The sequence below is a fragment of the Thunnus maccoyii genome, chromosome 3 (genome assembly GCF_910596095.1).
Source record: "Thunnus maccoyii chromosome 3, fThuMac1.1, whole genome shotgun sequence".
Lineage (NCBI taxonomy): Eukaryota > Metazoa > Chordata > Actinopteri > Scombriformes > Scombridae > Thunnus > Thunnus maccoyii.
In genome coordinates this window covers 21863460-21890699 of record NC_056535.1, presented here as the reverse complement: position 1 = coordinate 21890699, position 27240 = coordinate 21863460, and the positions used below count along the sequence as shown (strand labels likewise).

Here is a 27240-nt window from a genome sequence, read left to right as displayed (position 1 = left end):
GTTTGCGTGTCTTCGTCACTTCCGCTCACGCTGACTCCAGCTTGCATCATTTCTCGTCTCTCTGGCAGCCGGGGAAAGACACCATGTGAGTATATCCATTCAAACAGAAAAATCACAACATAAAGGTTTGACTACAGCCACACCGCACTGTTCATCTGTGAACATATGTGAGTTTTTAAACGCTGCCTTTAACAAACGTTGCAATCCGTTTTGTTACAAGCTAACTAACTCAAGCAGTGACCGGCTAGCTTAGCTTAGCCTGCTAGCTAACAACAAGTAGGCGTCATTCTTGTGAAGTTGCTGCTGTGAAAAAGTGACTTATTGGACATAATTATCTAGTCTGGACAACATTTCTGAAATTCCACGCCCCATTTGGATATAATATATCAAATAGACTTGACCTTATATATAAAATATTAAAAGGGACTGTATGTTCTGTTGACAAACTACCGAGTAACAGACAGCTTTGACAGGTCCATAAGGATTTGTGGACGGTGACATTGACTGAGAAAAACGATTTTATAATGCTTATTGTCCATCTCACACAATTTAGGTTAATTTCCTTAACTTGACCAAAACTTAATTCAGTATTGTGGGTCAATTAAAGGCCGGGTTCACAATTTTTCTGTCTTGAGACAACAGTCAGGAGCCAAAATGAGCATTGAAATAGGTTTTTCTTGCCATAATTGTTCCTCCTGTTCATACTGGCTGTTAGAAGATCTCTTCATAATGCACTTACAATGTAAGTGATGGGGGACAAAATCCACAAGCTTCCATCTATGCTAAAATGTATTAAAAAGTTTATCTGAATAATATGAAGATTTAGCTGTCCAAATTAGTCAAATGAAGAAGATATCTTTCATCGTTACAGTCTTTTAAGTGCCTAAGTCCCTCTCTTTGTTACTATACTTACACCGCAGCTCATCAGGGAAACACTGTGCGAGGACACACAAAGAGGGAATTTGGTGTCAGATATCCACTTGATATGACTAACTCAGCCTGCTGAATATATATAATATATAATATATATAATATATATAAGCTTCAGATAAACTTTAAAATGCATTTTTGCACAAAATTACTGTGTGGACTGTGGATTTTGGTCCCCATCACTTACATTGAAAGCAGATTTGAAGGGGATCTTTTAATTGCCAGTATGAACAGGAGGAATAGTTACAGAAAGGAAAACCTTTTTCAATGTTCATATGGACACCTGACTGTTGTTTTAAGACAGACTTGAAAAATTGTGAACTTATCCTTTAATATGTGCTGAAAGTGAGATTTAATTCATTACCCTGCATCTACTGTGCATGGAGTATCTTCATTTTTTTGACTATAAACAGGGAAATATTTACGTGGAGGAAACAAAAGATTTATCATGCGATCTTTGTAAGTTGTTGTCTTTCTTCCTGCTCCACAAGTCTGTTAAGTTTCTTTCTTGTTTTTCTGTTCTCGGACAGACGCCATGGTGGAGCCGGTCCCCGAGTCCATCAACTTTCCCTCTGAGGAGGAGAAGATCCTGCATTTCTGGCAAGAAAAGGACTGCTTCCAGGAGTGCCTCAAACAGTCCAAGAACAGGCCCAAGTAAGTCCATCTATTACTGGTTCATGATTTTAAAAAGTCACACCACATGTTGTCAAAGCTGTAGAAGAGTGTTGTTAAATAATCTTTGTGTCTTAACATTTTGTTTTAGGGGGAGAAAAAGGAAAATCAATATTGACAATCTAATATGATACCCTATGCATACACGCTGACTCCTTTTAACCAACTTTTTTAAACTACCAGTAGTTTTCACATTTAATAACTGTTAATTATCATTTTAACAATTTTAGTGTATTCTATTCTGACATATCTTGGTGGGAAAAAGATTGTGATTAAAACAAGAGCATAGTCACATTGTTGAGTCTTCATTTCTGGTTAAGGATTGTTGTTAATATATGACACTTGTGCTGCCAAGTAAAGACGTTATGTTTCCTGGTCAACCAGTTGTCCTTTGGCTGCATTCATAACAAATCAGATGGTGCGGTGTTCACCGGTTTTCTTGCTATCACCGCTCCCTCTCTTCATTCACTCTCTAGCTCGCTTGACCACAGCTGCTCTCTCTCTCTCTTTCTCTCGTCTTTTTTAAAATAAGTCGGGAAGCCGACAGCAAAGTCTAACTTAACTAACGTTATCAAGCGAAGAGAAATGTCCTCCCCTCGTCCTAGTAACGTCTTTGTCCTCCCTCATGGCAGAGTTTACAACTCTTGTCAGTCTGATCTCCAGCTGTGATTGGCCACCGCAGCCACTGCCGAGCCGCACTACCTCCATTCAAATGAATGGGATGACTGACGTTTTCACCGCACCGTCTGATTTGGTGTCAATGCAGCCTTGGCTCCATTGTATAATTTATCTTAGGGAGTATTATTATTGTCTGTCCTATGAAAAAATAAAAAATAAAGAAACAATGGACCATTATAATCAGTTTTAATGTGTGTTAATAGCAACATTATGTTTTAAAAGTCAGTCGGCACAAACATTAAATGTTAAGTAAAAAGACAATATGGTTGAAGTTATTGAAGTAGGAAAAACTTAATGAACTTAATAATTAACCAAAAATGTATGAGAAAATGGTGTGAAGAAGCATCTACAACTTTGTGTCATAAGTTCTTCTTTATGTCATTGAAACAAAATTTAACATCTCTACTCACATCTAGCATTCAAATTGTAGCTACAGGGTCTGAACATTAATTATCCTTCAATTATTTTGTCTTGTTAGCCAACAAAGGCTCAAATATCATGATGACGTTTGCCAAACAGAGCAAAATCGCATTTGTAAAGAGAACCTTCGGTCACACACAGACACTCATAAGCATCGACTGAACAGGATATTTGTCTCATATTGTTTCTGTTCTGCCGCACTCACTCTTGACAGCGTTTCTAGTCACGATAGTCACCCTGTTATCTTATTTCATGTGTGACAAAATGCTGTTAACAGATTTTGGAGGAAAAAAAAAACACTGCCGAACTAGATTTGTTTTAATATTAATATTTTTGCTGCCCATTTCACAACCAGGTACACCTTCTACGATGGCCCTCCATTTGCCACAGGTCTACCCCACTATGGTCACATCCTAGCTGGCACCATCAAGGATGTTGTCACTCGCTTTGCCCACCAGAGTGGCTTCCATGTGGACCGACGCTTTGGCTGGGACTGTCACGGCCTCCCTGTGGTAAATATTTGTCTCAACTGTCTTTTCCCAGAATATTGTTCAAATCTAATATTCTGTGAAAATTCACAGAATCAATCATAACATTTTATTAAGTGCTTTTCATCAACCGTGTAGTTTTTTTATCATTTTGAGGTGACATCATTGTGAGTGTGTTTGTCATTCTTTGTTTATTTATGTGCCTTGCGTCTTTTGTGTCTTGCAGGAGTATGAGATTGATAAGACTTTGGGGATCAAGGGCCCTGACGATGTGGCCAAAATGGGCATCGCAGAGTACAACAAGCAGTGCAGAAACATTGTCATGAGATACTCCAACGAGTGGGAGGTGAGCATAAAGAAAAGAACAATGATGCTAATATAAGGAAACTTTGTATCCATACTTGTGAGATCAGTTTAGTTTTTGTTTTGTGTATGTGTTTCCCCTCAATCAAATTGCAAGATGTTTGTCTAAGAAAAGTGCATTGAATCTGCGCTAAAACATAGAATAGGTGCTCATGGTGCTGTCGATATGGCATCCGGGCATATTTTAAAGGAATGATATCGGCTAAAATAAAACTGATAAAAAGCTGATCCTTTCATTACTGTGTTTGGCACACATCAGCCTGCTAATGTTGCAGTGCTGCTCCCCTTTAAAACAGCCTACAGTGCAGACACACTTTCTCATTCAAGTATGTTGCGAGTGACTCTGAATTCTGAGGTCCTTTTTAGCAAAATACACAGATTTACTAAACTCCGATTCAGAAGTCTACAAAGTGTACAAAACGAGGAGCCTCCACCCTGTAACCCTGCTGTTAATTTTAAGTGCAGTGTTTCTGTAGTTCCAACAACTTCTCTTTAGTGGATTGCGTGACGTCTATTTCAAAAGTCGCATTCTGCAGTTAAACTTTCACTCATATCATATCAATAATTAAATAAGTTGACCAATTTAGTAGTTGTGAACCAAGACCTTAGGTATTTAGATTTAGAAGCTTGTGAAAAGTGTCTGCCAAACTCAGGAGGCTACTCCTGTTATTTCAATGTGAAGACACGTTAAATCGACATTGCATATCTTCTGCTGATATGTAAATATAAGTATTGGATCGGACTCTGTATCGACAGACTCGGATCAGGGTCAGAAAAACTTGATCATGACATCCTGACATGCTTATCCCACATGAGTGATGAATGCTTTTCTTTCATTGGAGGTGAATGTCTCCTCTTGGCATTATTGAGCCTTAACATACTGTCCTAAATATTACAGTTCATAAAAACTCGTTCTACAAGATTTTGGTATGCGATCGTCATGGTTTTTTTTTTTTTTTATTGTAACACATTTGAATGGCGTGTGTGTATGTTTCTTTTTGTTCCTAGACTTCAGTGAAGAGGATGGGCAGGTGGATTGACTTCAAAAACGACTACAAGACTCTCTACCCGTGGTTCATGGAGACTGTCTGGTATGTATGTCCAGAAAATTTGCGATCTTATTTGTAAAAATTTTAAAGATACATAGTTTTTACTCTACTTACTTACAAAGAATTACATTTTCCATTTTAGGAGGTTGTAGTAGTATTTCATATACTTATACTTGGATATTTGACATAATTAACATACTAGTAGTCTGAGTTCTCTTTTGATATGAAGTCAGGTATCTACTTCACCATATCATTTCTTCAGCTTGATCATTATCTTGAAGGACATTTGGTTTGCAGCCAGGCATTAAGCACATAGATCACATAAGTAAACAGATGACAACGTTAATTGGCAATCGACTTACAATAAAACACTTAAAGCAACATATAATGAAAAATGCAACACAAACCAGATTTGATCCGTCTCCATATTTATAGTTTTTGAATGTGTCTTTTTATTCTTCTAGGTGGGTGTTTAAACAGCTGTATGACAAGGGTCTGGTGTACCGAGGAGTCAAAGTCATGCCTTTTTCCACTGCCTGCAACACCCCCCTCTCCAACTTTGAGTCCCACCAGAACTACAAGGTATGCACACAAAACATGACCGCCTCACCCCTCAGCTGGTATGATACACCTCTGCAGTATTCTTTTCTCTAAGCAACATGATAAGATCACCAACAGCGATCTGACTGTAAAAACAAATCCATCACATCATATCTGTTTCGTTTTTGTCTCCAGGACGTTCAGGACCCATCGGTGATCGTTAACTTCCCGTTGGTTGAGAATGAGGATGTGGCTTTGATCGCCTGGACAACCACACCCTGGACACTGCCGAGCAACCTGGCCCTGTGTGTCAACCCAGAGTTCTTGTACGTCCAGGTCAAAGGTGAGAGACAAAACTTTCTCTAATGACGTCCTTGAAAAGTTAGGGTTATGTTGATATCAACAACTACTGATGCGCTGACTGGGAATGAATTTTTCTCTGCTCAGCTTGTTGGTTTGAAATGTTTTGTCCAGTTAGAATCATGGTTCCAGTCAGGATACTATCAGATTATTGCAAAAAGAAAAAAGAGGAAAAAGAAAAGAAAAGAAGGAAATATCTGCTCACACATCCTGCACACAAACATGTTTTTTGGCTACTTGAATTACCAGAATTGGTCATTTTGTTGAATGATGTTTATTAAATGCGTAAAGCCTAAGGCCAAAGTTTTCCCAATGAAAATCTTGTTTCCCATGTGGGTTTAGTGTTGTGGACCTCAGTATGAGCTGATGGCTGTTTTTTATTCAGAAGGAACAAACAAGAACAAATTAACACAAGTGCTGCCTCACTAAACTACACCCAGAGGAAGGGATTTTTTACTATAATTTGTCGGTGGACTCACCAGCCTTTGGCTATGTGTTGGCTGATAAAATAGAATGTTTTTAGTTGTTTGACAATGGACACTGACTGGAATACAGCTACAATGATTAGTCAATTATTTGATTAGTTAATCGACAGAAAATTAATCAGTAACTAACTATTTTCTGGTCTTGTTAAACTAGTAAACTAAATATCTTTGTGTTGTGGACTGATAGTCGAGACAAAAGAAGACATTTTAGGTTGCATCTTTGGGAAATAGTGACATTTTTCTCCAATTTCTGACATGTTAAAGACCGATTATTCGAGAAAATAATTGACATATTAATCAGTAATGAAAATAATCATTAATTGCAGCCCTAGCCTGGAATTTAGTTTTATCTACAACCAACCAGACACTCCACATTCATGAGCAGTAACTTGATGCTAAAGCATAACTGATGGTCATGTAGGCTCATTCAAAACATTACCTGTCCTCCAAGCATATGTAAACCATGTGAAATGGACCTCTCTGATTTAAACAATAGACCATTATATAGTTGTGTATAATGTAAAGGTGGAAATAACAAATCACTGCTGATTTAAATCGCTGCGTTCATTTCAAAGATTTATTGTCACTGATGCAGTTTGTTCACTTCATTCTAAGCGAGGCAATTGCATCACTGTTCAAATGCACTTCAGTATGCACAACACTAAATTAACACATAAATTAAATCAAACTTAGATTCAGTTCAGTGCAAAACTAGGCCCATACAGCGACTCAGCAGCCAGCTAGTACAGCAGTTATCGCATCACGATTGTTTCTGAGGGTCTTAATAAGCTTTGTAACGGTGAAATAACACACTGTGTATCACAGCTGAGCTGACAACAGTGCTTTCAGTCACCAGTGAGGAGCTCTGCTGCTAAAACCCACTGATCCGGTGGGTGTCAAAGATGATTCTGTACAGTCAGTTCACATAGAAAATTCTGTGTTAAAGATTTGTTTCTACATCTACTGAAGACCTCTAGTATAATGCTTTATATATAATGTGCTAAGAAATGTCTTAGCAGTACCTCATAAAAGGCACAATTTCAAACTTAAGTCTTTGTAAAGGCACAATCTGATCCAGAATGAACCTGGAGTCTCTGTCATACTGACAGGTCCTTTAATACACAGCAGACACAAACCAAATTTAATACCAAAGCAAAGTCAAACACCAAAGCAAATTCAAGACATTAAGTGTCCTATAAGAATGTTAAAACTGTTCCTTTATCAAGTATTTGTGCATCGGGATCACAGTTTAGCTACCAGTTAGCTAAAACACACGCAGTCTAACACCCCAAGCCTTCACTAGATCCTCCCTTCATGAAGATGATGATGTTCAGTTTTTGATGAAACTGTTTTTTAGAGGTGTTGATTCAAATTCATGGTAATTTTGGATGCTATAGTTTGTGGTGCTGTTAATTTGTATTGAGTTATATTGAGAGGTCTTTCTAATATTAGATTCACCCCCATTTAAAAAAAAAAAAAGAAATTATTGCAGGATTGATTGCATTAGCATGGTGTACCTAATAAACTGGCATCTTAGAGTATGTTACTTCCAAAACAATTAGTTTTGATAAACTTAATAAATGACAGTTTTGATAATCAGTTTATTGCTTAAATTATCTCAAACATGAGCATTTGCTGCTTTACATCATTGTAAATGGGATATCTTTGAATTTTTGGGCTTTTCAGACAAAGTAAAGAATCTTAAGACATCACTGTAAACCTTGTTGGGAATTGATCATCATTTGTTTTACCTTTTAATGATCAATATGTATAGTTTTTTATATGCTGTATAAATATTTCTCAACTATATAGTTTACAGTACAAAACTGCCAAGTTTTTGTAAATGTCTTTATTACCATATCTTTATATGGGCATATCTCATTTTTGCAGCAGACATTTTGTCTCGTCATTATAGGAAAAGCGCAGGTGTTACTAATAACATTAATGCTGGCTCCGTTACGTTCAAGTGTCCCAGTAAGCCATGACAGTGTGACAGTGAGCCGGCGTGCACAACACCAGGACCCTGAAACTGGAGCAGCTAAATGGAATTCAGTCTCATTAATTGTATTAAATATCATCCATGCAAAAAAGGCCTAATGCTGCAATAGTTTTGTGTGTGTGTGTGTGTGACTCAAACTTGCTAAATGTGATGAACCTCAAATCAGGTCACTTTTAAAAGTGTTGTCCTTGTTCAAATATGAAGAAAAAAAAATACCCCAGATAGGCGGCTAGTGTTTTTCTGTTGCCCTCCTCCTGTAGTTTTTGGTTCCCTGAGAGAGAAACTGGTGGGTTTTTAAAAGGATGACCTAGATTCTTGTCAGCTTGTCGTATCCCAGCTGATACTGCAGGGGGCACTGTTGAAGCACAGTCTGAACGAATCTGCCCTCCTAACTGCACCGCCTGTGCTATGCTGCATGGGAGACCGCCTTGGAATACCAATGAATGTTTTCTTTTTTTTTTTTTTCTATCAGCTCACTCTCTCTTTTTATCTCCCGTCCTCTCTCGCTCCATCTTCATCTTAATTTTTCCCCCTCATTTTCTTATCGCTCTCTTTGCCTCCACATCCACCTGTTTTTTTTTTTGGTTTTTTGTGTCCTTCGTCGTTCTTATTTGCTCTCTGTCTCTCTCTATCTGTGTCTGTCTCTTTCCCTCCATGCCTTTGTCGCTGTCGGAGTTGAGAGCTGTCAGCAGTGGCAGTTCTGAGCTGTGCAGTCATTTGTCACACCACTGAGGGGAAGAAACATCTTTTATTGATGCTGCTCCCCTTTCTCTGTTTTTGTGTCTCACCGTCTCAGGCCATTTGGTTTTTGCCCTCTTCACAACTACTGTCCCTGCTGTTCTCAGCCTCTCCACTGTTATTTTTCCTAAACTTCCCATTCGGCCATTTTTTTTTTCTCCCAGGAGGGCTCACATTCTCCAAATGTCTCACAGTTATCCTACATGAGGTGGCATCTTTTCCATAAGCTCAGTTGCTGGTTGAGTGGTTGTAGCTACATGATGGGGTCATTACCTGACCTTGACTTATGGCTGACTGTATTATTATGAAGCAGGACTTGCTCTTCTTGTTTAGCGGACTTATATGTAGCATAGCTAATAGTTATGTGGATTTGAACCATGTTTGATGTGTTGCTGGTTGAAATTCTGATCAATAAACATAAATCATAGACCAGAGCTGCAAAAAATCATTTCACCTCATAGTGATTAGTATCTTCACTCCCACGTCATTATGAGTACCATGAGTGTGGAAAGCTTAGCAGAAATAAACATTTTTTGGTAAATGACCAGTGAACATTATGCAACATTTTCTTGACCTCCAACTATATCAAAGACATAGAATGAAGACTTTGGGGGATCTTTGCTATTTTTGGCCTATTTTTTAGGTATTAGCTACGTTATCACAGCCAAAATTGCGTTTCTACATATTTACTAAATGGAAAATAGAAAAGCAGCACCACTGAAAATTGCGTGTTTGGACTTATGCAATATGTATTTTAAGGCACTCCTGTTTAGAGGTGTAAAATGTGGAAGGAGGGAATGGAAATTTATACCAATATCCGCAGCACCTGATTTATCACCGCAGACTGACCACTGCAGCAGAAGAACCTGCGTCTGAAATTTAACGTTTGAGAAAAGCAGGTTTAAAATCTGCGACACACAGAGGGTGAGAGACTATAGCGAGGAGAAACAGGGTGACAGAGAAAGACGCAGTTTAAAAGAGACATTATAAAAGCTACTTTAACAGATCAGTTACAGGTATCAACTGTTATATATGATTTATACACACATATATGATTTATATACAGGAACAGTCGTGTAACAATAATTTAAAAGTTTTACTAAAAAATCTCCCACTGTTTTTTCATAACGTGTTCAATCACTGATATTTTTGTTGAGCTGACATCAGGATATTTAATCATCTTCCAAATTCAACAGCAGAAAATACTTTTGTTTGTGCTCCGTTCCTTTCCAGACATCAGCTCTTACTTAGTGGTACTTTATGCAGATTAGATGCAGCTGGGCTCTTTTACATTTCAAATCTTAGTAAAAAGCCCACTAGATCAAAAGATTGCAGTGACAAAAACTTTTTTCAGTAATTTGCAACAGACTTGGTAAATATCCTTCTTTGTGTTTATCTTCATTGTTGCAGGTGAAAAATTATTTTGCCAATCCGTCCTTTACCTTTTCATGACCACTGTAGCTTTACCATCATGCTTATTTATTAAATGTCAAAAGCTTCTTCTGCCATTTACCGTTCTGTCTGTTTGACATCCTTTCAGTGGCCGTACTATGTCTGTATATTTTTGTAAGTCAGTGCAGAATGTAATATCAGTAGCCTGATGTAGACGCTTTGCATGAAGGTGTAAAAACCTTTTGTTACATCTCTCAACAGATGCACTCACATCTCTTTTCTCTGCGTCTCTCAGATAACACCACAGGCAAGACCTACATCATGATGGAGGCCAGGCTGGGAGCTCTGTTTAAGACGGAGAGTGAGTACACTCTCCTGGACAAGTGAGTACATAAGACCCTATAGTCACATATAAAACATGAGTGAAAAAGACTAATACTGTAAATGTAGATACTTTTGCCTGTTGGCAACCAAAATATAATTTCTCCAAAATGACATGGAAATACAGGTTTGTCCTATTGCATAAAACCTTTAGGGGGTAGACAGAATACTAAAATCACCACTGTAAACATAACTGAAAAGGTTGGAAATGTTATATTACAAATCACATTATCATAGTACAGTATCTGTCAAGCATTTTTGTAATATCCCTGTTGGTTAGTACCAATAAGATTACGTTCTTTTTGCCAGTAATGTTGATTTTATTTTTTCCAGTTGATGCAGCTGCAGTTTGATGGTAACATGAGCTCATCATGCTTTGAAAACTCATAAAAGCACTGATTGTCAGCTCTCCGCTATAGTTGTGTACTTCCTTTAAAAACTTTTGGTACGTTGTTGGAAAACTCATACCCAGCTGCCGCTCAGCGAGTGACAAACTTGTATTTCAAATATACTGTGACAGGATTTCTCCCGAGTTTTAGAACTTATCTGCCAGAGTTAAGAGATAAAGTTACTGACAGGAGCATTAGCAGAGCTCTATTTTGCCAGCTGAGTGTTGTTCTATGCAGCGGAAAAACAAATCAAATTCCCAATTTCCCAGTTCAGTGGATGACTATGGAGCAACAGAAGAGGGGAAAAAATGAGGTGAGATGAAGAAAACACCTCAGTGAATAAAGGATACAGAATGTACTGAGCCCAGATGGTGCACATTTTCAGGCATGAGTTATACCAACTCATCCCAAATATTGGACAAATTAAGTGGCAATAAAAATGACATGTAGAAAAACATTGTACTCTGGCAGGAGCTGTTCTTCCACGAGGACAAAGTCTCCATCCACAGATGCAAAGATGTCTTTATTTGAATGATTATTACAAAAACAGAAGATCTTTCATGACTGACTCAGGTGCCAAAACAAACTTAGACCTTTAAATAGAAATCTCAAGATATGCTGAGGCAGTTGAAATACATTTTCCAGGATGCTGTGGTGCATTGTAGGTAGATTTTTGTCACCTAGCATTTATTCAGCTTATAAAGTTAAAAAGAAAAAAAACCAACCAAAACTTAGTGTTTGAATTCTATATAGCTGATGCAAGTTTTTTTTAAATTTTTTATTTACACTTCAACAAGACAATTCAAAGAGTTTTACTTAAACATAAATTACATTAAGAAAAGAAACACAATGCAATATAAAAATACATAAAAAGAAGATTTCAAATAATATAAATAAAATAGGAGAAAAATAAAGTAAAATAGAATAAAACTGATTAAATATAATAAAGGTTATATACATATATGCAAATATGTAAGATGAAGGAGATAGCATTCATATACTTTGAGATTTTTTTCCTTCATTTCATAATGATGTGTTTTTAATTGATTCCTAAGTACATACTTTATTTAAGATAAATATTGTATGTGCGTCTTCACTAAAAAGAGCGTTGCTCTTACTGCCTTATCTAATATTTTATTGATGGTCCCCTGTAGCATCTTTTTAGGAGAATCCTGACTGTGAATAGATAAACTCTGAGTACTGTCTTCAGTCTTCCTGCTATGTAGCCTTGCAGAGGCGAAACCTGGGGCAAAGAAAGTCCTCTAATCGCTCTCTTATGCTCCTAAAGTGTGTTGCTATGAGCTAATAGTGAGTGAGTAATAACAGTACTGACATGTTGATCAAATCCTCCTTTCTCTCCTCTGGATTTTGACAGCTGGACAGTCAGAGGACACTGTTAAGAGATGGTTTTTTTTAATACTTTATTTACAGTTTTCAGTTTTACAATGACAATATATATTGAAAGGATGTACAAAACAATATAAAGAAAATACAACACCAAGTGGAACACAAACAGAAATAAACAAAACGGCTTCCAGACAGTTTACAAGATTACATGAATAGTCTTTCAAAAATATTGTCATGGTAGTAACAATCTCGGGAGCAACGTAAAGTAACATGAATCAAGTTAAACAAGACACCCACTCATGTAGCCAGGTGGGTCAAAGTCCTTATAGATGCACTGTGCCAAGACAGGTCCCCATATTCTCTCAAATCTATTGTGTATTGGGTTTGTTCAGACGGAGCATTTCCATTTGTTTAATAGACAACATTTCTTTGAGTCAATGCACAAAGCTGCGTGGAATTGTCGACTTCCAGGTCAGGAGAATAAGTTTTTAGCAAACACCGTTCCCAGGTTCAGAGCAATCTGTATGTTGTACGGCAGCTCAGAAGTCTCTGCAGAGCATCCAAAGGTGGCCAGATCGTAGTTTGGCTGAATGTCTCTGCATTAGGCTTTTGAGAGCCACTCAATAATTGCAGTCCAAAAGTTATAATGTAGGGCGTAAATAGGATTTTAAAAATTGATGTGGGATATATCCTCCCCCATCCCCACTGGAAATGATGCCCTTGGTAGCATTGTGTTAAGACACCTTTTTTGGTCGGTGTTTCTTTTATTTTAAGTGTTATCTGTATGTTGTCAAATGTTTGTGCGAGCCCCCTGCAGGTTTGTCAATGCAGGGGCGGTGGGAAGAATTATGGATATTTACACAAGGATTTTAAAGTGTTTTATTGTTTTTTTTAATTTTAGATTTCCTGGCAAGATACTGAAAGGGAAGAAATACAAGCCTCTTTTCCATTACTTTGAAAAGGTTTGTAGACTCTATGCTCTTGTTTCTGGCTGCTACACAGTTTCATGTATTGTTTGTTACAAAGTGAAGACAGACCTATGTCTCGCTTTAATGACCTGTCCGAACACAAATTGGCATCTCTGTTTACGTTCTTTAAATCTGTCTCTTAATCTCTCTCTTATTATCTTTGCCTCTACTACTTCTGCTTCTTCGCCGCCCTCATCTAACTCCCCTCGTCCTCGTTTCACTTCAGTGTGGGGAGAAAGGAGCCTTCCAGGTGGTGATGGATAACTACGTCAAGGAGGAAGAGGGCACAGGAGTGGTCCATCAGGCACCTTACTTTGGAGCTGTGAGTTCTTTTTTTTTCTTGGTCACTGTTGTAACTACAGAGAATATTCTCTTAAGTAGTGTCCATTACCACTGTTATCAATTATTATGTTAATAGTTTTTCCGATCAAGGGATTAATCCTTTGGTCTATGAAATGTCAGAAAATAAAAATACCCATCACAGTTCTTAGTTGACATCTAAAGACACCTTAAGGCATCTAAAAATATTTTTAGTTACAGTGACAAAATCAGAAAAAAATTCTCACATTTGAGAAGCACAAACTAGATCATGTTTAGCATTTTTGCTTAATAAATTACTTGCACCAAGCAAACCCCCCTTACTTCAGTGAAATGTCCATTTTCAATGTATGTACAATTAAGGTTTCACATTTCCATATTACATTTGCATAACTTGCATATTGAACCACAGTTGGCTTCCAAACTCAGTGTTTCCCCTGTATTCATTCAGCAGCGACGCACCGCCACTGCAAAATTATGAGCGCCGCTGCTAAAATGTCAGACGATCATTAATATCAACGGGCTACTAATGATTTTCATTCGCACACTGTGTGAGCACAATAACACCCTACGTTATTGTGGATTTTCTTTAGTCATCCTCCCTCTCTTCGTTCTTCAAAGGACATCTACATGAAAGGTACAAGAGTAGCGTGGCTCCGTTAAGGAATAAGGAAGTGCGTGTGTGTGTAAATGTGCGTGTGTTGTTGCGCAAGCGCAGAGGGCGAGCGACAGAAACATGACGTGAACACGAGCGGAGCAGAGGAAAAGTTTAGCAGTAAGTTGTCAGTCTGACAGTAAATGTACAGTACAGACTGTTTGTCAGTTAATAAATGCAGCAGCTCCTCAAGACAAAGAAAATACTCACCTATTGAAGGGGGTTAGCCCCGAAGTTAGCAACAACGCGTTAGCTTAACTTGACCAGGCTCACTTAAGGTGGACTGACTTTTAAGGCGGACCAGCAATTCTCATTTTAGTGTCAGTCTCAGCCGCTCTTTGACAGAGAGCGGAGAAATGTCTGGCTGATGAGTCTCTTCATATGCCCCCCACATATGACGACAACAAGCCCCCCGCCGCCGCCGCAGCTCCAAAGCAGTCAACCTGGGGGAAACACTGAAACTAGTTGTGATATCATGTTTGTTAAACTCAGATTTAACGTGAGCAAAGAGACACTTTCCTTGTCTGTTGTTGTCGCTGCTGATACATTTTCAGACTAGTCAGATACTAATGAATCATAGGTGTAATTTTAACAGTTTATCAGAAGCATCAGGACTCTCAATCGAGACCAAGACCAACCAAAGGCAACTTAAAGTCTCAGCAGGCCTGCCCTGCTTTAAATTATAATGTGGACCACTTCTTTGTATGATCTGGAATGAAGAGAAGGAAGAAATGTACCTGTACTTTTAAAACGTTGCTTCTAACAAGCTTGTTTATCCAGCGCTGCTGATCACATATAGCGCACTCAGGAGGAAAACAAGGTCACCTTTTGTCTTGTGCTTGTCAAGTGTAACTTCATGGATGGCATCACTACTATCCTATGGAGAAAAAGTCTTTTATGTCCTCCCTAGAAGCACTTCTTCAACACATGCACACGTTGGTTTATACATCACTTAAAAAAGGCGACCTAGCATTAAGGCTAATTAAATATTTTTTCGGCCAAAAGGAAAATTTTGAACTGTGGTCCCTTAACTTTAATGTAACCTTAAACAAGATTGTTCATGACGGTGACAATAACAGCCACAACATTTTTATTAATCGTTAAAAAAACAGGGGGTTCGAAACTTCAAAAGGTCAAGGCCAAGACAGCACTGATGAACACTGATGATGGCCTACGGGTCTTGAGTACTACAACCCTGGTTGACAGTTTTATTAGATTTTTGTCTTGTGATACTTTTCCTCTTGTTGTCTTTAAATTTTTTATATTTTTAATAAATGTAAAATTCAGTCTCATGTCTGACCATGTAGAATACTTTAGACCCTTCATGGGTACCAAGTTTCTCTTGTATACAAACTTTCAGTGTGTACATATTCATATGCTTATCGAAAAATATGTTATGAAATATTTGTATTGAATACATTATCTGTGTACTCTAAAAGTCTATAAGCCAATGTTGCAGTGCTATCAGAGGTACTGGGTCATTGCTAATAGGTTAGATGCCCTTGTCAAGGGCAGATGGATACCCCTGTGGCTGTAGCCAGCTGTGGATATATGCTCAGTCTTTCTCAGTCTTGGCTCTCTCTTCTGGCCTCTCTGCTTATTTTACTGAAGCTCGCTCCCCATTGGACTGTTAACGAAACCCTTAACATCAACAACTCACTGGCACTTGCATTTAAATTTAACAGCATTTGCATTTAACCGTTCCGTTATTTAGTGATCACATTTGCATTTATTCGTTGGTTTAAAATCTGAAACACAGATGCCTTTGCTCTGAAGACATACAGTCAGAAGAAATGCACTACTGAACTACATTTTTCAATTTTTATGTTCTTATGACTAGGTGTGAAATGTCCCTGTGAGCTATCTGTCTTAGATCTTGACAGGGTGTTTGAATACAAAATACATTTACAGCTGGACAGCACTCAGATCTTTCATGTATAGCTGTCACATACCAGTAGCGCTCGCTCCGGCTCTGCAAAGCCGAACAAGGAATTCAATATGGAGTCATAACATGTCTTTAAACTAGTGACACTGGCTGCCAAAGGGGTTAGAGTTTCATCTGTTTAGAGAACATTTTTGAATCAAATTACACAAATTTAAAATGAAATGGGTCACTGTATTAGTATCAAGATAATGTAACTTAATTACAAATACATTTTCAGGATGCAGTCATAGGCTACAGTAGATGACTTTGTTGCAATGGAAATTTTGCTGTGAATTACATCATATAATAAGGTACCTTTTTCTCAAGTCTCTAAACTGTATATTATCTCCCCTGTAGGATGATTACAGGGTGTGCACTGAATACAACATCATCCAGAGAGACCAGGCTCCTATCTGCCCTGTGGATGCCTCGGGCTGCTTCACTTCAGAGGTCACCGATTTTGCGGGACAGTATGTCAAAGTGAGTGACACACCAGACATTTACATGTAGATTAGGTTAGCAGACATTTCAGGCATTCTACCCCTGGTAGGAGCCACTGGTATGATACAGGGGATAAATCCCTCAACGGTATCGATAGCCGGTTTAATTCAGCATTTCATTTTCCGCATCCTGGGCTCCACTGACAGATGACTCCTCCACACGCTCTCGTATTGCTCTCCATTTTTTCTGTTTATAGCTAGGAAATGCATTTCCACCGAGTTTCCGTAATGATTTTTTTCCCTCTTTCATTCTGAATAATCTGCTCTGAAATATGCCATTTATTTTTTTTTATTATAGGCTTATCATTTATTATAGGCTTCTTTTCTTTTCTTTTTTTTAAGTTATGTTATGTGGTAACTGGGTGACACTTTACTTTGACCCCACTTATTTAGCATTTATGAGCAATATATAAGCATTTAATACATGGTTAATGACACATTATAATGTAGTTATAAGCACTTATAAGGACATTTATTAATGTACAGTATTTTGTCAACAATTATAAATTTTCCTGTGAAGACACATCTTGTATTACTAAAAGTGTGTTTTACTATATTTTCACTCAGTATCTGTTTATGGGTGCCCACAGGAAGAGTTATAGTTACAAATACATTAATTAACACTTATATCTGCTCACAACTACTGTATAATAAGTTATAAATCACATTATTAAATGTTTATATACTGCTAAAAATGCAATAGAGGGTAAAGTGTTGCTGGTAATGGGAATCAGAACATGAAATAGTAATCATGTTTTTTTCAAATGTTCTTTTTTGCTGCATGACTTGTTCATTGATATTGAGGGAGTTGAATCCACGTCAGAGCAGGAAAACCTGCTGCCAAAGCACATTGTCACTGTTTACCAGTGCACTGGTTGCCCTCTTCCTCCCTGTCACACCCAACTTCATTACCATTCTAAGTGGATAGTGAGTGTAAAATAGCAGTCATACATGATCAGATCACTATTTCACATCCTGGTGCAAAGGCCAGGGAGTGGGCTCGACCTGCCTGGCCGCTAACATTACAGCGTTATCTAATAACGGGCATGCAGCCACAGTTCTCTGAAAGTCTGTCATAGTCCACTTTTGAAATATGTAAAAACTAAGCGTGAGTTTCAAGGCACTCTGAGACATTCTTTATTGCCGCATAAAAACTTAGAGGTGATCTGAGAGCGTGTCAGTCGCTACGTGGGCTAAGCAAAGAGAAGCCGAGAGAGCAGCCGTTCCTCTCTAAACTGAAAAACCAACCCAGTATTGTAGGCAGCATGAGAGCCGCATCTTACACCCAGAAGAGCCTGCAGGTTAGCGGCTCTGGCGGCAGAGTAAGGGTTCAGAGCCCATCTCCGTCCCGATGCCGTGGATCCTCATACGACAGCCGCGGACGCACTGGTTTCCGTGGCACTGCCGTTGAGCTGGGAACAGAGATCCACCAGCAACATGCCAATGAGAAAGAGGAGATGCAGGAGCTCAATGTCAAGTTTGCAGGATACATTGGGAAGGTCCAGGCTCTAGAGCAGAGAAATGCTGCTCTTAAAGCTCAGCTGGCTGAACTGCAGGGCCGCTACAAGGGAGGCCCCGCGGGCATCGGAGAAGAATATGAGCTCAAGTTTAAAGAGGTGCGGGATCTGATTGAGGCCCTGACTAATGAGAAGGGAGCAGCTGATATCGAGCGGGGCTACATTGAGGAAGAGATTGAGGTGTGGAAACTAAAGCTGGATGAGGAGCTGGCACTCAAAGAGGAAGCAGAAATGATCCTGAGAGAGTTTCGCCAGGATGTCGACAACGCCACACTGCAGAAGGCTGAGCTGGAGAGGCGTATAGAACAACTGGTGGCCGAGATAGAGTTCCTCAAGAAACTGCACGACGAAGAGGTAGATGACCTCAGGAGGCAGATTGAGGACGCTAAGATTACTGCCGAGCTGGACGGAGATCGACCTGACCTAGCCGCCTACCTGCGCAACATGCGAGCAGAGATAGAGGCCGTCGCTGCCCGTAACGTCCAAGAAGCTGAGAAGTGGTACAAGAGCAAGTTTGACACCCTCAAGGAAACTGCTGGCAAACATGAGGACCAGATGAAGACCATGAAAGACGAGATCACAACCTTCCACAACCAAGTGACAGACCTGCAGAATCAGATTGAGGGGCTGAGGGCTCGCAATGTCGCCCTGGAGCAGCAGCTGGAGGACATGGAGATGTCCCACATGGATAAGGTGGGGAGCCTTCAGGGTGTCATTGCTCAGCTGGAGGCTCAGCTCTGCGAAACCAAACTGGAGATGACCAAGTATCTCCAAGACTACCAAGAACTGCTACACATTAAGCTTAAGCTGGATGCGGAGATTGCCACCTACAGGAAGCTGCTGGAAGGGGAGGAGCAGAGGCTTGGAATTGCCAAAGAAGTCTAGATGTCCATGGTGAGAAGAGCTGCAGGTCCAGAGCAGAGAAGACCAGCAGAACATCGTGGAGCGGAGAATACTCATAAAAATATTCTTTCCCTACCTTATCCTTCATAGTCATAGGGCTGGGTATTGTTGGACATTTTGTGATGCTTGTGCTGGTAAGACACCTGAGTGTGCCCTCTTAAGTTTTTAGTAACAACACCAAAATGATACTTTGTCCCAAACCTTACTTTTTATGTATAAATATTTTTTACTCCAAAACTTTGGTGTCTTTGACAAAAGAAGCCAAAGTTTTCAAATGTTGAATGTAGAAACACAAACAGCCATACAAAAACTTGGCCTAAATCTGTTCTAAAACTGACAAAGTCTTTATTTTAATAATGTTTTAATAATCTGACCAAAGAATCAGACAGCATGATTATAAATCTGACCAGACACTCATGTCAGTTTTCTGTATTTGACAGTTATTGATACTGAATGAATGAATACATTTTGCTTAGAACAAAAAAAAGAGCAAAGGTTCGATACCCAGCCCTACTGACTCATATCATTTACCTTCCCCACACCTTAACCCCATTATCCTCATGCATTTGCTTGCTTCACAATCCTTCCTCAGTCCTTCCTACTTGCAAATCGGACACCACTTTCTAAAATAGCCTTCCTGCCTTTCCCTAACTCTAGTACTCCTTTCACTCCTCCATCAGCCCTACTCTCTTCCTTTACTCATTTTTCCTACAGTACACCCTGAAAATGTATCTTCCTTCCTTTTCTGCCAAGTCAATCCCACACCTCTCTTCACCATTTCTGTCAGTTCCCTTTGCTACAGCTGCTCACTTTTCGCAGCCACTGCTTCTTTTGATCTAAGTTTAGGATCTGACCTCCTTCACAAAGAAACACGTTTGTTCTGCTGTGATGTGTCACATCTCAAACAAAGCAGAAAAAAAAAGAATTCATTTTCTGACAATGTCCCCTGATCATTACAAATGTTTGATGAGAAAACTATTGACCATTTACAGGAGTGTTGTCCAACTGTTCCTTAATAAAGATTGAAGTGAGTGCATACAACATAATGCATTGATTGTTTTTTCTCCTGTGAGTTGCCTGTTGCCCTCTTTCCTGATGTTTTCCTCCTGGTCTACTTTGTCTCCTTCTGTAATAACTTTATTTTTCCATGCACTCTTTATCTGTCTCTTTAACTTCTCCTACCCTCATTTTAAGCTACAGAACAGGAAATGTGGAGAGCAGTAGTCTACCAAGTGAAGCACAGTGAATTACATTTATTTCAGTATTTTGCTTTTTGCTTTGTCCTGTAAATAAATTCTAGACACTCTATGTGCCACGAAGGAATAAAATGGCTATGTGAATCGAGCATTACGTTGATATATCTTGATTATTTTCCACAGCAGGCAGGCTAGGTGTGATAGTTTTGCTGGGTTATTTCATATTATTAGACACAAGAGTAAAATGTCTGTTTTGGAACCAGTAACTGTGCTGATTAATTATTCCTTGTGGCCCAGAGATTCTAAAAGAGTCACAAATACGTGTGTTAACAAATCAAGTTACCCTTGTTTATACTAGATTGACCGGGTGGTGAAAAGGGTTGGTTTCTCTCAATGGGTTGCTGGAGCAGTTCCAATGAGTCTCTCCACATTACAGGTGTACTTTCATGTTTTAATGAGCTTGGGTCAGGACATAACAAAATTTCCTCCTGGCTGAGAAAGTTTAAAACCTCTCTCTTTCTACAAAGAGGTCATGACCAACAGTCTGCTGAGCACCTTGCTGAAAAGTCATATTTATGAGCTCGTGGTGAATTGCACTGTGAGCATGGTTAGAGGGAGATGAAATAGTGCGCGATAAGGCACAGGGCTGATTGCATATTAGATTGTTTGCCATAAACAATGAGCTGGATGACAAAACAGACAATTTCTCCCTACCTGTTTGGCGATATTTATCATAGCTGTAGGAGCAGAATCTGGCCTTGGCTGTGAATTGACCTTGTTTTTTCTTCAAGGTGAGCATAAAGCCCAGATGTGTTCATACCTTTTCGTAGTGATAAAGATATGGTAGGACAAATGTTTAGCTATAGCTTATGAAACACACTACTTGTAAATTCGGTTCATTTCAAAGATGCATAAAATGGTGTGATGTCACCAAAAAGTTATTTTTTTCCACTGCTGTGTTTATTAGTGCTGACCTGTTTATGGCAGAATGTGTAAGAAATATGATATAGATATTAAATGAAAAATATTATGAGCAGTAGACACGAAGAAAAAAGATGATAAAATGTAAAATTGTGTGTTTAAAGGATAAGGCTAGTGATATTCTATATTTTTGTTGTTGTCAATAAATCTAAAACTTCCCTACCATCTGTTGCACTCAGCCCCAAGCCCACTGGATCCTACTGAAAACGTAAATCTTTCAAAATGGGCCATGAATATATAATTTAATTTTTCTAAAAAAAGGAGAAGTAATTTCCTGAAACAGTTAGGTAATGTAGTTTTTAACGAACATTGATCGCTCAAGCAGCGGTAAGTAGTGCAGTCAGCAATGGATATGATGCACTAGTAAGCTATTAGTGGTTGTAGGACAGTGTATCGATATCATCATAATGAAGAAACATCCTACCCAGTGCACCCAGTGTGAAAAATTTAAATGACCAGCAGACTTATCCCTTTAAGTATTTGCTGAATGGAGGAACTGTTCTCTACAGCTTACAGCAAACGGGATCCACATATGGCAAGGACAGCTAGAATGCCCGAAATAGAAAGTGATGAGAACAATGTGGTGATATGCAAAAGAGCGTTGCGGTTATGTGGCAGATTATTCAGTGCTTAATTTAAAAAAAAACAAAAAAAAACGGTTAGGATGCAAATTTGATTATCTGGTTTTCACCTTGAGTTATTTTATTTCCTTTGTAGTTCATATACTGATGAATTCCCAGACTTTTTTTTTGACATTAACAACAAAGCAGCATTTGTTTTATAAAATCATGTCTAATATTTTGGTCTTCATTGTGTAGGATGCCGACAAGAACATCATCAAGTGGCTGAAGGAGACAGGCCGCCTCGTCAACGCCAGCTCTTTCAAACATAGTTACCCATTCTGCTGGAGGTGAGACGCAGACAGAATTTAAACTGAGACAGTAATTTTACCTCTGTGCCATTTTAAAGTGGCTCCTTCCAACTCATTTAAACTAACAGCTTCACTTTGATTCTTCCACTGAGGGCCTTTGAAACAGTTGTTATAGAATAACCCCATGTGCTGGAGATGAAGGTTAGAGATCACAGATAATAGGCCTGCACACATTAACTACTGTTTAAATACTTGCAGCCTTATTTAGTGGGAGAAGACACTGTACTAACATCCTATTTCTGTATCCTGTTAAACTATAGTGCAGTTGGTCAGGTGGTGTCTGCACAGAATAAATTCAAAAAGCCAAAGTCAGTGTGGTGGCACACATATAACCCCTCAAGGTCCCACGTTATCACATCGTAACTAACAGGCACACACACACACACACAGAGTTAATTTTTGAGTAGACTAAATCACTCTGTCACTTGGAGTAGCTGCAGCCTGACCTGAGCAGGATTAATTAACCTCAGTAAATATGCAGAGATGTGCTCTCTAAGCCACAGGCTCGTAGAGATGAAACTGTTGCGTTATTAACCCCTCAGCATCTGTATAGTTGACCTCAGCTGTGCTTACGACTAAAAATGGTACTTTCTTAAACCACAATTTGAAAAAGTGCAACAGGATTAAAACATAGCAGATAGAAGACAGCACAAAATACACAATATGGACACAAAAATATTTTGCACAAACAAAAGTGTTAAAACTAAATTTCAGGATAACTATTTAATGTTCTCATATTTAATACATATTAACCTCTTATCATAACCCTTATTTCTAGTTGTGCATCTTACAGGAATGTGTATTCTAACTAAAAAAAAACCTTAGCTTCCAACTAGAGCTGCAACAGTTATTTACATTATCGATTTAAACTTTTAATTATTTTCTCCATTAGTCGTTAGTCGATTAGTCGTTGGGTCTATAAAATTGTAAAAAATGTCAATCACTGTTTCCCAAAGCCCAAGATGCAATCAGGTCACACACAGTCCACATTTACTATCAATAGGACTTAAGAAACCAGAAAATATTGACATTTAAGAAGCTGGAACCAGAGTTTTTTTTTCTTTAAAAATTAATTAAAATTATTATTATTGAATATCATAACAGTTGGTGATCGTTGGTTTTCAGTCGATTAATCGATTAGTAGAATCGTTGCAGCTCTACTTTCAACCCCAAAATAAATGCTTGCTTTATGAATTAGAATTTGTCTTACAGATACAATTTTTACTGGTTTTGTTTATCAGTCAATATGTAGCAGCCTTATGTTTTATGCAATGTGTTCATGTTTATTTACTTCCAGGTCTGACACGCCGCTGATCTACAAAGCCGTCCCCAGTTGGTTTGTTCGAGTGGAGCACATGGTGGAGAAACTGCTAGACAACAACGGAAAATGCTACTGGTACGATGTTTTCTGAAACAAGTGATAACTAGCTTGGTGCTAGGTGCTTGTCACAGTTTTGAGCTCTGCAGCCATCACTGGGTATGATCATCTTAAATGGGAAGATATTAGATTTTAAGGATTTTTTTTCATCTGTCATGAAATCAGGTTTAAATTCCTCCTAGTAAATGATGCACATGGGACTGATGCTGTATAGAAAACATTAGCATGATGCTAATTTGTAATGGCAAAACGTGGAGTAAAAGTAAGCGTCAGCATGATGGCTTAGCTAAGTGGTATTACCCCTGGTCCTCCCTGTGCTCTTTTGTGAGCCACAGTAGCTGCCTCTGGTAATGGGACTGTCAAACTGAGATGAATGACTAGCCGCTAGGAAGGTGAAGACGCACAGACACACATGTACACAGAGACCCAAACATACACACTACTTTAAAGGCCAAATTCCTTATCTAAGGGGTAATAGTGTCACATGTAATTCAGGACTTGTTAAAGTAATTTACATATATTAAGCTCTTCTTGTGTTATTTGGAGTAGAATAGGACTGCAGCTAATAACGATTGATACTGATTAAACTGCTAATTTTTTTTGATTAATTGATCGTTTGGTTTATAAAATGTCAGAAAATAACTTACCAATGCTCCAAAACTCAACGATAACCAATTTACTATCATATAAGATTAATAAAATGAGCAAATATTCACATTTGAGACACTGGAATTAGAGAATTTTTGGCTTTTTTTTTGATTATCACATTTGTTGCATATGAATTTTCTGTCAAATGACAGCTCTAGATTAGAAAGCAAAGGAAAGTGAGATAATTGTGGAAATGGTGAAAATTTATGTTGATGATGCGTGTCTGAAGAATTATATAGTTTCCATAATGATGAATTTTGCTGTCATACTTCAGCCTTCAAACAGATGAGGAAAATGTGCATGTATACACACTCATGTTTCCTTCCTGTGTCTGTGTGGCTGATGCTCTTATGCAGCCTTCTAATTAAGCTTATTCAACCCTAATTATTTGATTTTGTTAAGACTCTTTTTGATTAGACTCACCACTTTCATACTTGAGTTTTGGTCCCAGGAATATTGTCTGTCGGGGAGGACTGCCAGCTCATCAGCACCCTTATAAAAAGCAAAACCCCCGCGCGGTTCAGTACCTCTATGTGAAGTTCATGTTAGCTGATCAGAGGCTTAAAAGAACCCTTCAGAAAGCAAAGTGCTAGTTACCATATTCTCAATGCGATTTGTTCATTTTATCTCTTTATTCAAATGGTGCAGTGGGTAGACGCAGGCTAAGTATCTATTGAGAGAGTTCAGACTGATTTCTCCAGATGTCTGTCTCTCTGAATAAATTAATGACTGAATTAATGAGTGCTCAAAGGGGAGCTGGTATCTTCAGGGGCAGGAAGCTCGGCCGCTGGTGCCTGATTTCAGCACAGTTTCTTGGCCACAAGGAAGAAGAAAATGTGTTGAGCACAGTGACTCAAGTTGCAAGAAGATCCCCTTTTCTCATGTTCATCTCTGTTTCAAACTCAATTGACTGTTCACTAAGCCCTGCCCCCCCCCCCCCGTAGTTACTGTTATTACGCCTGTCAAGCGTTCCATGTCTACGGTGAAAAGCTTGAAAGTCTTGGTAAGTTTTTGAAACAGTGGATATCTGAATTCAGACAGGAGTAGACTTATATACAGGCAGAATTTTTTTCAGTGAAATGACAACTGCCTGTCTCTCTCAGGCAGGTTTCATTATGTAGCTATGTCACTGCCCCAATTTGAACGGCCGGCCTAAAGATTTTGGATTGGTTCTACAATGCAAGATTTTCTGTTTTTTTTTTTTTTAAATCTCTAATTGTTTCCACCCAGTTTTAACAACAAAACATGCGAGATTGTTCTCACTCTCTATGAGATAAGCATTTAGAAAGTGACCTGTGAGTCTACAGTTGATGAAACATGTAGTAGACATGGAAATAAACTTACTAGTGTACAATATTACAGTATGGTAGTAGTATTATTGTACGGTATGACGATGGAAAAATATCATATTAGACTGTTATTTCTTTCTAACATAATGCTGTTCAGATGTTTACCATAGAAATACAAAAGGCTAGATTTGTACTTTTTTTTTATTATATAACCTTTACATGAGAAAAAGATTTGAGGATCTGAACAAACCAATTAGCTTAGCAAAGTCATCTCTGGTAAACTTCTCCAAATCTATTACGGAGCAAGACAGACCTTCTAATGCAAGCCTAAACTCTGACATAACATTTAGTAGCACCTGGGAGGTTTTTAAATATCATTTAAATCATTAACATGTCATTTTCTAGTGTAACATGTAACACCACATAGTTAGCTAATGATATGCTAACTCTTAGCCTTGTAAGTAAAGCTAGGTTACCATTGTAGGTAATGTTAACTGAACATGCTAATGCTAGTGAGCTGCTTTAGTAGCAGATAAACACACAATTTAAGTCAATCGTTACACTTTTGTTCTTGTATTTCTGGTTTTGGAAAGGCGACAAAAAAGACCTAACCCTCTAAACTCTTAAATGTCGAATTTAATTTCGCTCCTAATAGCCCCAATTGCCCCATGCACAATGATTACATTAGAAGAAAGCCTTTATTGTCATTGTACAGAATACAACAAAATTAGGAGCTTCAGCGTGTTTACAAATCCAAGGCTTGACAAACCTGCCGTGCCTGGTTACGGTTGCTAAGCCATAATTGGACAATTACTGATTGGGGGAGGGGTTTAGTTAACGGTCATTTGCCAGATTAGTCGCACCTTGTCTTCTTTTTCATCCCTCTGTTTTTCCAGTGTTCCCATCTTCTTTACCTTTTTGCCTTCTGCACACTCTTAATCAGACCACAACCTCTGTCCCTCTGCTGTCTCCCTCTTGTATCCATCCCCAGTGTCTCTGACTTATTATAGAAGCTTGTACATGTTAAATGGCTCCTCTGTGTGTCTCCAGCACAAGACAGCACACTTTAAATTCTACATTTAGCGTGAGCAGAGAGAGGAAGGGAGGGTGAGGGATGGAAGAGGGATCCGGGGGGGGGGGGGGGACGGTAGTGAGCTGCAGTGGCAAAAAAAAAAAAAAAAAAACATTAAATTGATATATTAGGGGCCTAAATAGAAACGCCTCCTACAAATGGGAATTGATGAACTCGTTGCTTAGTGCGTGGATCCTGACGACGATTTATACCCCCCACCAACCCCCCGTACTGTTCTCCTGAGCAACACGGCCTGGCACAGCAAGAGATGGGGACAGAAAAATTGAAAGGAAGAGGAAGGGATAGCGGATTAAAGCGAGAAATCGGTCGAGGCAAAATAGGAAAAGGGGGGAGCAGAAAAGGGGTACAAAGGAGGAAGATGCCTCGGAGGGAATGTTAACCTTTGCAGTTGAGCTTCTTAAAAAGAGCATCACAGTTTATTTTTATGGCTAAAAATGAGGAAGAAGTGGAGGCTCAGTAAAGGAATAATAATTATAAAATGCTTGCTCTTGTTGTGAGAAAAATGCATTGCCCATTAAATTAAATGTTTCTAGGGAGTAGTGGTGGTTGCAAATGGCTGTTAAATTTAAACATGACTGATGGGTTTGACAGCAGTATTCCTGTTGTGTGTCATTTCAAGCAAAAGTGGAGCAAAACAGCCACCTCCTTCCATGTAGGCTTGATTGTCCCTGTGGTCTGAATCATGTTTTATATGTTTACGAAAATAAT

At 38.7% G+C, this 27240-nt stretch overlaps 2 protein-coding genes across 2 annotated transcripts in view; both read left to right on the top strand.

Moving 5' to 3' along the window:
* Positions 1–27240, top strand: part of iars1 (isoleucyl-tRNA synthetase 1) — a 60126-nt gene continuing 32886 nt past the window's right edge. The window contains exons 1-13 of the mRNA XM_042405882.1: positions 1–85; positions 1461–1584; positions 3056–3212; positions 3415–3534; positions 4560–4642; positions 5065–5182; positions 5336–5483; positions 10410–10497; positions 13133–13193; positions 13426–13521; positions 16454–16576; positions 22012–22103; positions 23422–23520. Coding sequence (XP_042261816.1) covers positions 1466–1584; positions 3056–3212; positions 3415–3534; positions 4560–4642; positions 5065–5182; positions 5336–5483; positions 10410–10497; positions 13133–13193; positions 13426–13521; positions 16454–16576; positions 22012–22103; positions 23422–23520 — 1304 coding nt within the window. The 5' untranslated portion in view covers positions 1–85; positions 1461–1465. The remainder of the gene's footprint in view (positions 86–1460; positions 1585–3055; positions 3213–3414; positions 3535–4559; positions 4643–5064; positions 5183–5335; positions 5484–10409; positions 10498–13132; positions 13194–13425; positions 13522–16453; positions 16577–22011; positions 22104–23421; positions 23521–27240) is intronic.
* LOC121893806 (vimentin-like) lies at positions 17129–20043 on the top strand. The gene has a single exon (XM_042405884.1). It carries the CDS (start codon positions 17862–17864, stop codon positions 18996–18998), a length of 1137 nt encoding a protein of 378 aa, XP_042261818.1. The 5' UTR covers positions 17129–17861; the 3' UTR covers positions 18999–20043.

Bases quoted from the DNA above. Each gene is read 5' to 3' on its own strand.
- LOC121893806 (XM_042405884.1), top strand. From the start codon at position 17,862: ATGAGAGCCGCATCTTACACCCAGAAGAGCCTGCAGGTTAGCGGCTCT.